Source organism: Choristoneura fumiferana, chromosome Z (genome assembly GCF_025370935.1).
Source record: "Choristoneura fumiferana chromosome Z, NRCan_CFum_1, whole genome shotgun sequence".
Taxonomy (NCBI): Eukaryota; Metazoa; Arthropoda; class Insecta; order Lepidoptera; family Tortricidae; genus Choristoneura; species Choristoneura fumiferana.
Genome location: NC_133472.1, coordinates 12,786,119 through 12,805,237, shown reverse-complemented (window position 1 = coordinate 12,805,237; position 19,119 = coordinate 12,786,119). Strand labels below are relative to the sequence as shown.

Sequence of the window (19,119 nt, the reverse complement as noted above, 5' to 3'; positions counted from 1 at the left end):
GTACACGTAATTATTTGAAGTAATAGACTAGATACTCCGAGTTTTCTTGCGAAGGAAGGACGTAAAATGACTAAAACAAAAATACGAAACTCGAAGAGTACCATCGTTAAGAAAATGAATCATCTGGTGCTATGTCTGCGCCTACATTTTTTTATTCCACCAAATACTTAGTCCTTTGCAAATCTGCGCGTTATGGTTGTCATCATATTTTTAGCCCTTGCTCTTTGTAAGTAGTTCATGCGAATTAACGTTTGGAAAAATAAAACAGATCATGGGTACCAAATGCAGAAATTATAAAAATACGACGGTAAACAAAGAATGCAGACCATTGAGTAAAATACATAGAAGCTTTATACTTAAGTACTCGTATTGACTGATTAGGGAAGTCTACTAACTAGTGCCGGTGCTTCTGTCTTCGTCGGTTACTCTACCCGTACCAAGAGTCTAGTTTGTAAGCCTTTAATTAATGAAGTTTCTTTGTTTTCATGAAAAAATAAGCCTTAAAACCTGCCAGTGATATTTTAATCTAGGAGGTACCAAAACGACAAAACAATTAAAATTGTAGGTAAAAAAATCTGTTAGTACTAGCTAAGTGCTTTATAGACTCAGTTTCATTACTTACTGGTCTGCTAAAAGGTATTAAAGCAGGTATAGGAATGTACATCTATATATTTTGCATAGTGTTTCCTGTTGTGCTGCGTAAATTGAAGCAATCTATGTGTCTACTTGTGCAAACAAGAAGAGTAGCATCAATCTCTGCAAGTTTATTCAATAATTTTAAGATATGTTAAAAAGGCTCTATCAATTTAAAAATAATAGTTACTAACCTGTCGGTTACAAATGATAAGTATTTTAGAGTTACCGACCTATTAAACTCTAGGGGTCCCGAAGTATGCTTTTTGCTGATACTCATAAGCTACATGAATCAATTCAAATTATCATGAAAGTAAAAAGTCAACGCTGAATTCGGCGAAAGCGCACAGAGCTTTGGCGTGTAACAAAGTTGAGCGTGATACCGGGGCGGGCGGGCGGCGCGGGGCGCGGCGCCGTGTTATAAGCCCGGGCTATCGGCGCGCCACCACACTCTCCCAACCTCGCGGGCTGCGGTAGGTCGTGCCAAGAGGGCGCAACGATCGCAGTCATTTTCCCGCCACGCGTCAAAGCACACATTTTCTTTGAAATTTGGTGCAATTGCAAAGAAAAAAAGTGAACCACGCGACACCTTCGGTGACCTCAACGAGTGTGCTGTGATTGATGTTACAATATTGACTCTATTTTCGACGGTATTTTGAACATTCCGACAAGAAGTAGAGCTTCTGTAATCCCGCTAGTGAAACGAATTAAAATTTCAACGTTTCAAGTAGTAAGGATTGCGTGGACTGTGATCGGGACCGAGTGGCAGGCAAGTAGATAGTTCTTTTCATTTATCATATCGCATACCGCTGTCAAGCACCATACATTATTCCGATAAGCATTAGTTTCTTTCACATTACGAAACAAGTTTAAAAACTAATTTCTACCAAGTTCATTTTGCAGTGTCGAAATAAAGTTACAGAAAAGTTAATTGCGTACCCGGTCGAGGCTCTAATACCTACTACTTATTAACTTTGGGTTGTTTGGTGCCTTTTTTCTATGCGGTGCGTCGTTAAAAGAATATTACTCTTTATTTGTGATCATCTGCTTTGCACAAGCCACAACACATCCGATCATTACTTGTCATTTATAATAAATAGCATTTACATAACTACTTATAATCGTAATGTTTCCATTTTCATAGTTTATGTGACTATACCTCATTCATAGGGCACATAGTACAAGGTGTTAATTAAATATTTGAAAACCTCAGACACCCGAAAATTTGTTTTAATTTTAAGTTAGTTGATTGCATTTATTTTTGAATATCTTCATTATTTAAAAATATATTAGTGCGTTTTGCTAAGTCAGTAATTCTACTTCATTTCTAACTCTACACTCATAATAATGTATTCGTTAATGAGGGCTATTGCGTATGAATTCGCCTCTAGAGGCGCTAGTGTAGCGTAAGGTCTCCGAAATGCCATATCTCATAGTTTTTGGGTGAGCTACGCGGGTTTATTTATAATTAGGAAAAATTGCATTACCTTAAATTAATTATGGCAATTATTTATGCGTTACGGGGCAATGAAAGTCTGTGTTTTGAGAACAAAACGAGACTACGCAACACTGTGGTTGCTCGATATTTTTATGGTACGGTTTTAAGGTGTATTAAATATGATGCTGATATGGTTGAATATGGTGCTGGGCACAGTAAAAACGGGATTTAAAAAAAAAACAAAAACAACCTGATTTAAAACATGGTGTAATTGAATCTTCTCTCGATTCTGAGCAAACTACTTTCTGGTTTTCAGTTATTTAATTAACATCTTGTATATATAATGTTGGTAACTCAATGACAGTACCTATAAAGCTTCTTTGGCTTAGTTTAAATATCTTAACCTTGGGAGAAACTCGCCTAACTCTGTTGAGTATTCTGTTGAATACCCCAGCAAATAAATAATAAGAGATATCTACGTTTGTAAAAATATTTAACACACGTAGGAGGTATTTTCTTTTATCAGTTAAATCCGTTGAATAAGGTCGCCTCCGTCGTATCTCGTTGATAAGAACTGATCTGAGATCACTCCTCAGACCGCTACGCTAGAGGCTTCCATGAAAATTGCAAGATGAAAACTTAAAGAATGAAAATACATTTTTGACCTGTATTAAATTCTGTCAATGAGGTTATTTCAAATGTTCTATTGTCACATTTGGGTCTGTAAAGGGATGAATGATCCAAACAATAATAGTAATAATAATAATGGTAGGAATATTTATAATATAACTTTACATTGAATAGGATAGAAAAATACTATATCATTTAATATTGAAACACATCAGGCTATAGGTACAATATATACTTTAAAGTTTTGTTTTCTACCGTTCCTGTCTCAGTTAGATATGTAGATACATACTGTCAACTATAAAGATATTGTTATACATATACTGTTCAAACAGCCTTAATGCTAGCCAATAAAGTCGTATATACATGTTTTTGTAACTCACTGTATCGATCTCTTTGTAGTTGACTGTACCTACTCGTCCTGAGTCTTCGACACCTACCTTTTTTTACCCTACCCTACCCACAAGTTAATTAGTTTTGAGTTTACACAAACATCTGTGCAGGGCGTCTTAAGTGGTTGAGTACATAAACAAGTTGATTCTCAAAATCGTTTGCGCTGTCAACACGAGATTGAGTCACGCGTAGTGCAAGGTGCACCGAACTTACGGACAACTGCTAGCATACTTACAGCGAGCTGTCTTTTATTATTCATCTCAGGCACGAGTAGGTTTCTACTCGATTATAGGTACTTACAATCAAACAAAACATTTATTTACTTGTTTTTGTCAAACAGCTATGAATGAGTTGTATGAGACGCCATAATAAAATATAATTACTTAAAAACAGCTACTAAAATGAAAAAAAAAAGATTTGAAAGTTAACAGTTTTTTTTTTATCTATAGTCGAGTCGCAAAAACAAAATAACGTTGTTTGAGAACACTTTATTAAACGCACTGAGGAGCCAAATCGCCGAATCAATCGGAGATGTTGCTTATGCGGATATGACGTATTAAGCTTAGTACCTGGGCGACCAAGCTTCGCTCCGCCTTAAACTCAAAAACACGCGTTTTCCCAGAGATAAGAACAAGTTAGACCGATTTTTCGCAACTAACATATCAAATTAAATCGAAGTTATTAGTGCCGTTTCCGAGATCCTCGAAATGAACCTACTTAAGTGTGTGACCGGCAGCCAGGCTTTTTTTCAGGGAGGTTAAAGTAACTTAATAACCATGACATTAATTTAATAAATAAATTAAAATTTAGACTTTTTTATCTTTCCAACAAAATTATAATTGCCAGCAACGTACAACAAAGTAAATTGACAAGTAAAGTGATAATCAATCAAATTTACTTTGCTGTACAATGCAAAATAATTTTGTTAGAAAGTTAACAAAGTCTGAATTTTAGTTTATTAATTAAATGAATGTCATGGTCATGTTACAGAAACCTTAAAAAAAGCCTGGCTGCCGGAAACACACTGTATAAGAATAGCTTGCATAAAAGAGTACTAACGTATAAAACAGTTGAAAAAGTTAATATACAAAATTTGTAAATCGTAAGATTTTTAAAAAGTCATAAAAGTGTTTTCGATGAAATAACTACGAAATAGGAACGTGTACATACAAATGGAGCTGAAAATTTGCTTAAGTTTTCGTGTTTTTCAGTTTCTTGTCTCTCAAATCCTTTTTATCGGTTAACGGCGTTCGTGACCTTCAAGAACAATGGCCGTTATCTAGTGCATTTGACACATCTGTACAATAAAGCCGGGTAAAACGTAATGAGATTTTCGAAACTGTTCTCGTGCAATCAATGTCACCTCAACTCTGTTTTGTTGTTCAATCAGTGTACCTCTACAGTACCTAAAAAAAATATCTGACACATCACAGAAACAGTGTCTTTAAGTCAGGAACAAACAATGAACATAGTATGGTCAGCATCAAAAGTAGCTGGTTACTTTTTTAATCTGTTACATTAACACATTTGTCAATCTTGTATCGCGCTAAGTACGTGACTGTACATAAAACGACAAAGTACAAAAGTAACAAGCTACTTTTGATGCTGACTGTACTACAAACGTATCGAAGGGTTGGCCAAATCGATTAAGTACCTATGTATATTTTGAAACTGACCGTATTTGATTAATGATATGCAACGTGAGACTTATATTTTTATTTTAATAGAATATTATTAATAAGAGTTAATTTAAGAATAATTGTTGTGCTCTAACAGGGTTCATACTGAAAAAAATGAATTGACATGTATTTTTCGTTCGAATGCAAATTTAACATCCCATTATCATGTCACCAAGGTAGATCTGATGAGAGGATCCTAAGGAAATCGAGTATATTCTTCAAATATTGTCGGGACACGTGCATTTGCTCTTGAAAATCACCATTTGGTGAAGTAGAACTGATGAGGAAGACCACTGTTGGCTATCGGAACTACTCAAATACAACTATTTCACGGGTTGAAATTCGATTAATTAAGCACATTTATCCTCGTCGCATGCATATGGTGAAGTTGAACGGATGGTGAAGCACCAGGACGACTCCTCAACAATTATCGTCTCAGCATCGGGAAAAAGAAATATTTTGTAAAACATAACGACCATTTGATATTAAGCTATTATAACCTAGATTACTTACACTAAAAAGAGAGAAAAAAATATAAAAAAACATTTAAAATAACTAAAAAACCGAAAAATTGCCAATATCTTCTTCGACTTCAAACAAATCAGCAGAAAGTGCACATAGATTCATAATTTAGTAATTTTTCGATTAAATTTTTAGTAATATATATTTTTTTTAATATTGACCTTCGTTATAAATTTTCTAGTAATTGACAGTCATTGATAAAAAAGCGTTCATTGGCAGCTTCAGTTCATTTCAAGATCAGCAGATTTTTTTTTTAACACCAATGTTTTTATGAATGGTTATTTTAGTTGAGGCTTAGTTCAAGACACAGGGAATCTGGTACATTGGTTTAATCTCAATAATATTTGAACGTAATTCCTACATACGAGTAGGAACGCATTTATACGAGTAGGTAGGAAATCAATACCTAGCCGGAGAAATAAAAATAATATATGTTTTGAAAAACTAGTAAGTATTCAATGTTTCTGCACTGCTTTGCTTTGGTAGTGCTAACAGCATTATTTGCAGAATGTTTGAAACATTCTTGATTATCACTTTTTATCTTTAGTCAAGTAAGTCCTAGCCCGGGTAATAATTTATTTACCATATTCCCACGAGTGGCAGTAATTATAAAAAAATCGTATAACCCGATCAAATACTTATTCCTGAATAATTTGAAAATATCCTGTGTAAATACAGTCTAAAATTGTAACTTGCGAAGATATTTAAGATTGAAATTGACAATGAAAATCAATGCATTCTGATTCCGTACTATTTGATTATGTATCAATTTAAGATACAACGCAGACTGACTCTTAAACAGCATAGATGTAGAGGCTGTGTTCTTATTAGTATTGGTGGGCAGCGCCCGGAAGGAGGAAGAGGCGCCATGGTCACGCAGCCCCAAGAGAGCTCGCTTCACAATACAGACACATACTGTGCATCTCTCTCCAATCTCCTTTTAACAAGGCTTCTGGTCAACCATCTTAGGATAAATTTACATCACTAGGTACATGCCTTGTTAATGTTGAAAGTTCTAAACTCACCGATATCATTTACACATACAAGCTATCTGATTTTGTTTTTCTGCAATTTGTTGGTTTTTGACGCAAAGTTATATTTGAAGTTATTCTGTAATACCTATGCATAATAGGAAAACTCACAATCATTGGATTAGGTACATTATTAATGTACTCGTATATAATATGAAGATCATGTTTTCACAAAATAGTTAAACGTACGAACTTAGGTGTTTATATGTTGTCGATTCTCATCGAAAAAAGTTGATCGTTGTTTGGCTTTCCTTGATAAGTAACTTTTTGTTTTTGTACACCTAACTTGATTTATGATATTTAACTACTGCCGCATAATTAAAACAAAACCGCAGCGTTAACTTGGCGTGGTGAAATCGATTAGTTTACTCCACGGTTATACCCGTTCAAGTATTCCCCACTTTTTGTGCAAGTTTTTGCAACACAGGAAATAGTATTTAAATCAAGCTATAGATAACAATTCACCATCTAGTTAGCGTGTCATGACAAGTCAAATTAAATTTTCAATCTGTCGATGTTAATTAAATTTCGTAAAACATAATTTGTTGATTTTCAGTGCCAAAATTGCCAATCGGTGGTCAAAATAGCCAAAAACTGTATGAAAAAAATATTTAGTGTTAGGTAAGAGATCTGATTCCAATGTCGCCGGTGAAACCGTCACCTCCGCCACGCTTGGGCGAGCGGAACATTGCTGGCGACACCTCTGTTTGATTTGAACTTTCGGTTCCGAAACCACATCAACAATGGTACGTGCGCCGTGACCGCGCAGATCCCCGGACTACCTTTCAACAAAATTCAACAATATTTAATCTGCCAATAATTATAATTCATACAGATCAGATTACATCTACGTATTACTGAGTTATTTACATCGTTTATTGTTCATCCACGTGCCTCACCTACTTACATCGTTTCACTGCAAACGCTCGTTTAGGTAGATAGTAATTGTAACCACGATAAGAAAAGATAACGTTTTTGGTGAAAATTCAGTTCAGCCATCTAATCAGTGTATCAGTATCCTTCATACTCAGTATACTTAAAAGGCGCGATTTCGTGTCCCTAACATAAAAATGTCGCAAAGCAGCTATTGTCAATCAGATACTTGAGTCATCAAGTGCTAGTGTAGTTAGTCAACGATAGTGTACTTGCAAAACGATAATCATGTTTGTAGACGAGCCCGCGATAGATACTTCATTTCCTCGTATATAGGTCACTGTCGTAAGTAAAATGTTTCGTAATGCCAGCTTTATTTTAAAGAAAAATTATAGCACATGTTTTGTTTCTCCGTGTCGCTAAATATCTCATTGTCTCGGTTATTTCTACATCTACACTCGTCGACTACTTTCACGTAAGCCTTTGATAAATTGATAATGTGGTACCTTTGGTTACAAAAGTAAATACTTTGTTTCAGATAACGCAAAAAGAAAACGTCGTTCTAACATCGAAAGAAGAAATAAATGGATAATTTATTCTGGAACCAAATACATTCTCAGAATTTATAAGTGTAATGAAAATTTTTGGAGTTATATGTTAAGTAGAACTTTAGTATAAATGAGCGTATCGCAGAATTTAAAAGGAAACAACATATCAAGAAACATGGCGGCTGTGAGTTTGAGGAGCGGCCTGCGGATAGCGACGATGGCGGTGACGACGCTGGTGTTGCTGGCCAAGAGCAGCGCAGCGCCCACCTTCGGGGGTACCGACAAGGCGATGGTATGTATACTCACCCGCTTTATGTACTACACAAAAAATATTGTTTGCAAAGCTAAACCCAAGACAAGCATTTCGTCGCTAAACTTACGTCTTACAGCGGACTTTTGATAGTTTACACATAAAAATCACAGGTAGCGGTCATGCTCATTGCCGATTACTATCGTCGGAATCGGAAATGACTTGTTACGTGTATCACAGATAGACTCCGCTGACTCAGTGTTTCTGAGAACGCGAAGCGGCGCCTCCGAAACGAGTCAAATTGAATCAGAGCCGAGTAGACCGCACCCACACCGTGCAGATAGTATACAGCATCGTTCATTCATAACGCGCTCGCATCCATCCGAGATAAGCGGCCGGCGCCCGGCGACCACTCTAGAGCGGATTGTTTGTCGTCTTACGCGGTTTGCGTAATACCACATGTGACTCATACTCACAACACTGAACACACACCGCTACACCTTAGCAGGATATTGGTCATTAAAGTCAATGAAGTTTACGTCATTTATATGTGTATTTGTAACATAATAAAATGTACCTTGTTATTGCAAGATGAATGATTCAAACATTTCATGCAGAATACCTATGTAGCTAATTGCTAAAAATGCATATGAGTTATGAAAGTATTATAAAAACATCTTTAAAATGAGTCATCATAATCGGAACCTTAAAGTCGCTAATAGGATATCCTTACCATAAAATAACTTCGTTTCTCGGAAACTGTTGAGTGCATGAGTCATTAACCAGTTGCTGAGCCCGTTCGCCGCCAAGTTCTAGGTCATAGAGCACCGACCAGAGGCTAAATGTACGGTACAAGCTAATCATGACCATCAGTGTCCATTTTGAGAAATCGCCTTTATATAACTAACACAAGGGCTCTTGCAATTATCACATAACTCCCGTAGCTTACCAAGTATCACTGAGCAATCGAACTCTTGGGTGCACAAAACCTCTATTCCGTCCTGGTAAAGAATAAGGTTTAAAAGTGTTACGACCACAATAACTTTGAAGTGAAGCTTAATTTCAATTAATTAAATGGTAAATTTAAATAGGATTTTGTAAGTAATTGATTTATTTTCACAACAAATAATGAAATTTTTGCCGCGACGGTGTCAAGGTGGTAGCAGCTCGTTCCACTAACCCTGTTCAAGCCTTTACACTGCGAAAAATAAATCAAGTCTCATAAAATAATGTTTAGCTCGTCTTGTTACTTACAAATGTGCTGACTAATGTCGACATTTAATCGGTGCCCGCGGTAGATGTTTATTATTGACTGCGTGAAGGTCTTCGAAGGTGTTTTTAACAGAAAATACTACGTTAGCGATAATGACGCTTGTTTTTTCTATTATTGTAATATAATAGTCGACAACTTGTAATGATAAAAAACGAGTCACAACACCGTGATCGCCGAGATTAGACCGGTTCAAGATGTGTGTTTGGAAAACTTGTTATTGGTGACTAAGGTGACGATAATCAAAGAAGAAAAATAATACTTTAATGTTATACGGGAAAAACCTAACAAGTTTCAGGAAGTACCTACTTAATAGTTGATCGTCATCATAACTGTCCTTATTGTACTTAAGTTCAAACTATGCAGCAAATAAGAACCTGTTAAAGTTTTACATTGCATAAATAATTTTCACGTAGATATACGAGTAACTAGTAGGTATATACGTAGTCTGATAAAGGCTAATATATCACCACCGGTTAAAAGAAGTATTGAAATGCAGAAATGGTTACTAGGTTACGCCTTAGGTACGGCGTGGGCTAATATGAAGAGCGCGCATTGACTTCAGTCACGAAACCATAAATTGTTTTTGTTCTGCTATGTTACTATTGGTACCTACTTACACTTGCAAAAACTAATTTCAGTCAATGGTAATACAAAGGTCACATATATGATGTTTCCCAAATATCTTTGCTGTCGACTTCAGTTGAACCATTTCACTCTTAAGCCACCGTAGAACGTTCTTAATATAGTAAGATTCATAATGGCTTTCACTGTCAGGTGATACGATGTTGCTGGGCATTTTCTATGAAAAGGTTCCTTACAGTGGGTCACGATTCAGTTGGTTGGGTAGGACTTCAATTACATTGTCATGGGCTGAGCATTTCCTGTCATTTCAATAGGTACTGTTATGATCCGCGAAGCACGTGCCCTTAAATAGCGGGTCATTCTCCTGGCGGGAGAACAATGGCGCGGCCAGAAAGTGCCAAGAACCTGATGTTCTTTGTTTTCATCATTCCTACCTGACTCGATTAATGCGATATAAAAATTCGACGCGTGTCCCATCGAGCGGACATCTCTCGTAAAATTTCCTACGGCACGTTAGAAGTACAATGAACTTACGAAACATATTTACTCGTTGATTTAACGCAGAATTTAAAAATTACTTATGTAGACATATGTGCTATACGTGCAAATGTGACAAACAGTTCCTGGATGTCGTAGGTCTATCGTTTGTGGCTGAGCGGGCGCGAAGGCCTGAGCGGCGCGGCCTCATGTAATGCGTTTCGGGAATCTCATATCGCGGCATCGCGCCGCTCGCCACCGCCGCGCAAGTAAACGTGACCGAAAACAAAATATTTTGAGCGTACAGTGCTACCGACCCGAGTCTTTAACCCTAGTCACGATTCACGATCCTGCGAAAAGCTTTTTTTAAGATTTCGCAGAAGATAAAATAGCTTACGGTGACAACTGTTAGGAATCGCGAGATGATTAAAGCGTGAGTAAGATGTAAGATAATCATATCAAGCCATAAGGTCCAAAAATAAGGAAGTGCCTACTTAATGCATATATAAAGAGATTTCACGATGTTTTTTCAATTTGATGTAAACACGGACCAAATTTTTCTGTTTACTCGTATGCTTTTACTTATTCTATTGCAAACTGACAAACTTTAAATGTCTACATCCTGCTATTGATCATAGTTAATCTCATCATACATTTTGCCAAATCGTAGGTAGGCACGTGAATCGTGTGTTGGCCTCACTTTATCATTATTAGTTACTAGTTGTCGTTTCTTCAGTACAGATTTAGCATAATACAAGTACTATGAGTGCCGTGACTCTACTGCACATTTATGTGTTTAGCCAACCGGTAAATTAGTCATATATGTAAGCCCAAATAATTGTAGTGCGTATTACCGTGCCAGGCTCGGGCTCAATGGCACAGTTGCGGACAATAGACCGCAGCCTCAAACCACCCAAGACAAAAAGAGACCCGGTCACCCAGCTAATACCGTAATTTGCAGTCATTCCTAAAAGTAACGGAAGCCTTTATTTTCTATGTCATGTTGTTTGAAGCTTTTTATTTAAGTTGCTGAAATTTGGTTGGCTACAACATAGAGCACTCGATGAGATGGCTCGTGATGATGACAATGATGAAAAATAATGTGATTTCGATGGGTATCTTGTTGGTGATAGTGGTGAGGCTGCGCGGCGCATGCGCGGCACGCACGCAGGAAGCGCCCGCGACCTTCGGCGCGCGCGCCACGGCCGCCCGACGCATCATTGTTCGCCAGCCTCTATCGCCATGACAACTCTGGGATCACATTTGTGTGCTCTACATAGAATTAACATCTAAACTGCCGTCAATCAAATCCTGATGAAATCACCATGGCATGTTCCAAGGTAATCGAAAATGGTACCTCATTAAACGTCCATTACAAAACGTTTACAATATCGCTCGCCAGTGTCGTCTGTAGTCGCACCCTGTCCAACCTTTGGCTAATTTAGTCGCGGGAACCTAATGCTTGAACAGAACGTTAGTCTTATCAACAAAATTTACAATTTAAATAAAAAAATGCTGCACTTAGTAGGAGCGAGTAAGGCGCACCTCCTTATTTCTCAATCAGAACAATAGGACATTGTGTTAGAGGCTGGAAAGTAAGCAATAGATGAACGAGTTAGCTCCCCTTCGGGTCGGCCTTCGATAATACGAGTTCCTCTTGCACTTTCGGCCGAGACTAAATATTATAGGTACTTAGATGAAGATTGGTCTCGCGCGCTCGCTCGACTAGATACCACGCTACCTAAAAATAAAAGGTTCGTGAATGCGGCAACTCAATATTGTAGTGTGCGTAAGAACGGTGTAAGACAATTTGCAAGGATTCTAGTGTGTGTGACGAATTGTGTTGCCAGCTGCTTCACTGTTACCCGAATTATTGGGAAAATAAATTATTCTGTGGTCTATTAAGTTACTGGTTACAAAATGTATCTTGGGAAATACTTAGAAATTAAGAAGTAATTAAGAGTGAATGTATTAATATGTTTGCGTATAGGTTAGGCGTAGGTTTCTTCTTTAAAAAAATGGTAGGTATGATGTAGGTATATCAATGATCAGGCCTCACTTTTAATTAAAAAATATATATATTTAAGGACATTCAATATTTACAAATGATTACCAAAAATTCATGGACTGAGTCACCAACTAAGAAGTTTTGCGTACTTAAGATAACACGTTGCACCTATAGTTAAACCTAATATAATGTACAGGTTAATTAAGACTAAAATAAAAAAAATGTTTACCAAATATACAAACATACATACATACTTACATACATACGCTTGAAAAACATAACCCTCCTTCGGGCAGTCGGGTAAAAAGTTAACATTTCAGGAAAATGGGTAGAAATAAAAAAAAAAATTTTTTTTCGTTTCCCGTAATACTTACCTAAGTAAATCAGCTGATTGGGCTTTTTGAATGGGAAGACGAAAAACATTTTTAATTTTAAGACACATTCACCCCTTAATTAAATAGTGTCGGGTAACAATTTATACACCTTCAGTGTATATATCACAAAGATAAACATTAAATAATATAGAGCTAGGTTATGTATATATAATAATTACGTTAGATACTTAAATAAAATAAGTTACTAAAATTTATCATCATTTAATGATGATAACACAAAAATTCAATTTATTAAAATCTCAACCACGGGGAATTTGATTCTTGTGTACGCGGCAACACAGAATGGCGTTTAGGGTTCATGTTATTTTATTTTGTAATTTCGAAATTATACGATATTTACTGATGGTATGTGATCCCAGTGTCCTTCTTATTTCTTGTAGTATTATTTTTAAACACTCACTGCGAAAACTGGCATTTTACTTCGGTTTATGACCAAAATTTAACAAAAATTCGGTACATGCACCTTACGCACAGTTTGCAAGGCGACTGACTCGCCTCGGGCTCGGGTACGCCGAATTTGGCGTACTATTTGTTGCCGCATTTGACAAGTACGCCGGCGGTATCTAGTCGAGCGAGCGCGCGAGACCAATCATTCGTCTAAGGTTTTTCTTTTGTGACATAATTATTTTTTTAAACGAGTCCGTTCTTAGTGGCCAGTACCTAAAACCACATATTTAAAACATAAAAACGGCAGCCTGGCTGCGGCAGCAAGTTGAACATGACGAGGATGTATGCTCGCGCACTGAGTAGCCTGGCTGTTCAGCCAGTGCAGTGCCGTGTGCAGCAGGTTTAAAAAGTTATAACGCTGTGGTGTTTTTTTCATACTTAAGAAAATTAAAGCATTTTGTGCATTTAAGGAAATAACACCTCATAAAAGTCATAAATGACGCATTCTCATTGGTCAATTTAATTTCACATGCAGGATTACTTTTGATTGGTCCTATTGTCGTTTCATGTTTCATTATATTCTAAAAAGTCGTATCGTACTATGAAATACATATATAGATACGACCTGTTACCGTACGAGCTGTTAAAATATGTACAAATATAGGCAGTTCTGTGTACTAGATTTAGGTTATCTATGGCCATATTTTCGAGCAGTGTCGTGAAAAAGCTACAAGTGATTCGATCTTAAGAGTCTGGTCAGCTACGAGTAATATTATTATTCGTAGCTAGCTAGGCTGCGAATCGTATCCATATGGAATGGTGATAAATAAAAAAAATGGATTAACAACACATAATCTCAAATAAAAAACCTAATATAAATTAAGGGGAGGTGCAGAAACATTCTACATTGTACAAAAGAAATTAAAATGAAAAAGAAATAATATATTTCTCTGTTCATATTTGTTTATCATAGTAAATAGCAAAGTCCGAGTATTACCTACTTTTAATGAGTTTTGACAGTTTTTCACACAAATAAAGCCTAGGAAAACCATCATCATCATCAATAATCACATCACTATCTCTAAACTAAATATCGTCCCAAAATGAGACGCGCTTTCCGTGGTTCATGTGCTTTAATGTACGTTATTTTAGTAACAGTTTTGCAGGTGGTAGGACCTTGTGCAAGGTACGCCCGGATTGCTACCACCATCTTGCTCGCTAATCCTGCCGTGAAGCAGCAGTGCTTGCACTGTGCACTGTTGTGTTTCGGCGTGGAGAGTAAGACAGCCGGTGAAATTACTGGCACCTGAGGTATTCCATCTTAGGCCTCTAGGTTGGCAACGCATCTGCAATACCCCTGGCGTTGCACATGTTTATGGGCGGTGGTGATCTCTTACCATCAGGAGACCCACTTGCTCGTTTGCCATCCAGTCGAATAAAAAAAAAATAGTTTTGAAATATCTTCCAATAATATCTTGTTGGTTCGGGCATTCGTACGAGTGTATTCACCAACTTTACGTATGCCTCAATTTAATTTTGATTTACATTGCTGCTTGCCAGACTGATTTTTAGAGTCAGAACGAGATCTGCTTTACATCGCTTGGGACGGGACTCGCTGGCCAGATTATACGAGTAGCTCCCATACATAACCAACCACCAATGTTTATTGGCTTATTCTAGCCAGCTCTTTAAAATAATGTATCAACATGGATATGATCATCGTGCATATCGGTACGAACAAAGCAATTAATTTAAAATGCTAATATTAACTTTTAAATTTCTGTCATTAGCGGTATTTCAACCCACGACCTCGTCTCTCATTTCAGTTGCTACTATAAAGCGCTGCGCCTTAACTGGCCATCAAAAGACGCCTTATTCGTAGGGTAGGGTAGGGGCTCAGCCCACCTAAAGAAGCTATTTATTTTACATAAATTCATACATTAACATTAACATCCCGTTTGACACGTGTCAAACAAGCAACACAGATGATTGGCGGCAATCAGTTGATTATCAACCTATTATCAGTGAAGCCTAAGACAATGTGCTCGTAACACGTGCCCAACGTGAGGCTGCGGACAAAGGGCGGATCACTTGAGTAACAATAGAAAAAATATGAACATTTTCTACATTCTACTGCGGAAAAGTAGTGGTTCACACGCGATTGATTCTATTTTAATCTTTTGAGATTTGCAACGTAATTGAAACTAATTGCTGATACAATTATCCGTTGCATGCGCGGATGTATGAGCTCAGACGCGACTCCAGCGGCCATCGGCGCACGCGCACGTGTCTCACGCGGGTTTACATACGTTTCCAATAAACCTGAAAAATATATACCTAGGTACTCAGTTCATGCAGTGATTCGTAATTCACTACCGTTAAGACTAGTAAAACAATGGAACTGGCCAAGTGCATGTCGGGCCACGCACAGTGTATAGGGTTCCGTACAATATTATATTTTAATAAATACTCGTTATATTCTGAAGCCTACCAAACTATACCCACTATCATCCTGTTTTTGGGACCATTGTATTGTCGCCAGATTTACATTAAGAATGCCAAATTTTAAGTCAATCTGACTACTGGAAGTGCGTCAAATTCACCTTGCAAGATTTGACCCGTATGTATAGTCACCAGCAGAAAAATCTGCCACAGCGGAGCGTGCTAAAATATCTGATACGTCCTTCCGGCCCTAGAAATAGAATCGTATAGACGCTTGTTGTGTCAGATATTGTTGCTGGTGACTGTATGGACACGATCGTTAATTTGGGACCCATTTCGAGAAAAGTTCTTTGAATTGTCATACAAAATAACAGATATGCGATCTTAAGTGGGTCCCAAATTAACGATCGTGACTGTACATACATACATTATACCTACATTTGAGTACACACATTGCAAGTTAAAATAAAAGCTTGTAAAATGTGTTTCTTTTCACTTATGATTCGCACAATCAACTATAAGATAGAAAAAAAATCCAGAATTTATACATACTTTACAGAGATATTAAATATAATGACCCGGATAACTCACGTCTTAAATCGTGTTTAGCTCGACATGTTAGATCAGGATCATGTCAGATATTTTTAGCCCTAACAATCTCCAAGCTATGCCGCAGACGGATGGACGAACGGACGGCCATGGCGAAACTTACGGAACCCTAAAAACAGAACTAGAATCATTTGCAGATAAATGCCAAATGATCAGTTACGACGCAGATGCCCAGATTAATGTCAATACGTCAACATAGATACTAGATCGTGCCCTGTTTGTGCGGCGGCAATTTATCTTCTTAATACCTATGGTTTTTTGCAAATTAATTACCAGATAATTCCTTGTTTACCTCGCATAGATAATGCCCACATTCCTAAAACCGTTTAAGCTATTGAGTAAATAAATGAATGTCAATCGACAGCTGAAGATCATGGCGGTCACTACTCGTAGCTAACTTGCAGCGACGCGCCGGAGATCAGCAGGGTTACCACGAAATTCGAAAATCGAAGTTCGTATCATACTGTCCCTCTCAATCTCGTGTTAAATAATATAAGCGTCAACGTGACGGCAAAATACGAAGTTAGAATTTTGCACTTCGTAGTATGGGGCTAGGCATGTCGCGGTCGCCCCATTACTGGGCCGTGCATACAACACGAACAACCTGTTACATAATACATGCCCTACAATGCACGACTACTGTCGTATAAATAAATGGTAAATCATGATTGTAAGCATAACAAGAGCTCATTGTCATTGGCTACATACGAGGCTCATTGGCTCGGCGTAGGCACAAGTAGTACGCGTACCAAGCTAAATATTTCATATGCGCAGTACACCATCGGATCCACCATTAAAATTCCAATAAGGAAATATACGATGGCGTGGTCTAGATATTTTATGCAAAAGCTGCAGCAAATTATTAGCGAGTCCACGAGCTTATGGTGGCGCAGCGAAATGAGGAGTCACCCCATCGGTATGTACCCACCTGCGTACCGTCCGCTGAACGTGGCCTACTTAATTGACGGATTCGATGCAACTGCGTGATACAGATTTCTAATTATGAATTAATTATGCGGATACTTACTTACATTCGTAAACAGAACTTGTGCATTTTACGCAAATTTTAATATCACTTGTGATCTTGGCTTGTGTCAAAGGACGCATCAGCTAATAACCGGCCTCACTTTAGCAGTGATTAACAAAAAGAAAATATAACATAAAAACAGATGTTATGATTTGTCTGAGAAGTTATGCCGCGTAGGCGCAAATCGTGTAATGTAATAGGGTGATTAGCATTGTAACAAGCTTGGTGCAGTTGTTATTTATTGCATCAGTAATACAATCGTTATCCGTATTATAAAACAATAAAGTTAATCAAATTACACTACTATATAGTACAATGGTATTTACACCTGAGGTGGATTTTAAAGCCTTAGGCATAGCTGAAGAGGGGTTTTAATTTTCATGTTAATTTAACAGATCAAGTAATATGCGCGTAAATGGAAACGTCAAACGTGGTAAAATTGACAAGAGCGTTATTATATATTTGTTTAACTACTTAAATGTTTTTTAATAGTTAAGTTCGAGGGAAATTGAGTTTAAAATTTTATAATTTCATATTTATTAATCATCTCCGAATCTCACTTTTCTTTTCTTTCTTTTACTTACTTTTTTATTTTTTCTGTTCTATGGAAAAAACGATTAGAAAGTAGAAAATTAAAAAACATAGTTTATTTTACTTTGCTAGTAGAAGCTGAAAATAGTTATTTGTGCAACAAGAGAGCAAAGTTGTTTTTTGTTGCGAGTGTTGATTTTGAATCCCGAGTAAGCGAAGGATTCTATAATTGAATCACGAGCGTGAGCGAGTGAATCTATGTTAGAATCCTGAGAGCAGCAAGGGATTCAAATACACGAAATGCAAAAAAACTTTGGTCTCGTGTGACACATACAAATTTTCACCTAAGCAGCGAGAACATAATTTAAATGTCACATAAGAATAAAACCACATATACCATACACATACATATACCTGTAATAAAACAAACACATTTTTTTTAAACAGAATCCGATTATGAAGAAACAAATATAATAATCACATTTAAAACCATAAAAAAGTGTCCAGTAGATACAATACAAATCTCATACTCATAACGTGCATTGTAATTTTAACTTAGAACTTCTTGCACCAATGTCACACTTATTTTTTAATACTGCAAAAAGCCTCATCTTGGGGTCATTAAAAAGGTTGAACAATAAACGTATAATTTATTATAAATGTTATTAACCCTTTAAATATGAATTTTATTAAGATTTACAAACTAAAAAAAAAAAATATTATATAAACATAAATAGATTTGTTAAAAATTCGTTCAATTTAACAAATATTTATTCAACTGTAGAGGCAGTATACGGAATTCTTTAATAAAAAAAAACTTGAGAAGCGGCTTACGTGCAACGAGGTTGCATACTTTATTAAAAGATCGGGAAAATTTACATTTTGGAAATATTTCGTTGTCATGCAATTTATTAGGTATCGATATATTTTTAATACTAAAAATTTAATTTATGATTGTAATCCACACATTTGATCTTATCTCTCGCTTTTTTCGTGTTGAAGTGAAATGACAGATCAAAGTAAAGTTCAAATCATCTTTGGTTCAAATATTTGGAATTCAGTGAGTAATTATTTACTTTTTTTACCATTATTATTGTTGATACCAGTTGGAGCATCTGCAATACAAACCTTTTTATTTTTATGTTTTCCCCATCACAAACACGGCCCAAAAGTTCCATAATTTTAAGGTATTAAATTAGGAATAATCTTACTTCAATTAATTATATTTTAAGCATTTAGTTTTTTTATTACCTTTGCTTCAACTATGAATTTAATTAGACTTGGTTTAGATAGGTATGTAACTAAATGTAAACAAAACAACGGCAATTGGTGTCTTAAATATTGTAATTCCCCCATTAAACTACTATCTAAACATTTAAATTTCTGTGTTGAAA

General features: G+C 36.5%; 1 protein-coding gene across 12 annotated transcripts in view; it reads left to right on the top strand.

Annotated features, from left to right (window-relative positions):
- The first annotated feature begins 1,093 nt into the window (after positions 1 to 1,093).
- Mmp1 (Matrix metalloproteinase 1) overlaps positions 1,094 to 19,119 on the top strand; it is a 31,785-nt gene continuing 13,759 nt past the window's right edge. For 11 of the 12 annotated variants that reach the window (XR_012451351.1, XR_012451349.1, XR_012451347.1 and 8 more), the window contains exons 1-2: positions 1,094 to 1,402; positions 7,735 to 8,036. Coding sequence is in view for 6 of the 12 variants with exons in the window: in XM_074087326.1 (XP_073943427.1) it covers positions 7,875 to 8,036 (162 nt within the window). In the remaining 6 variants the exon portion in view is untranslated. Of the gene's footprint in view, positions 1,403 to 7,338; positions 7,542 to 7,734; positions 8,037 to 19,119 lie in introns of those variants that run through there. The other variant, XM_074087305.1, reaches the window with a different exon arrangement.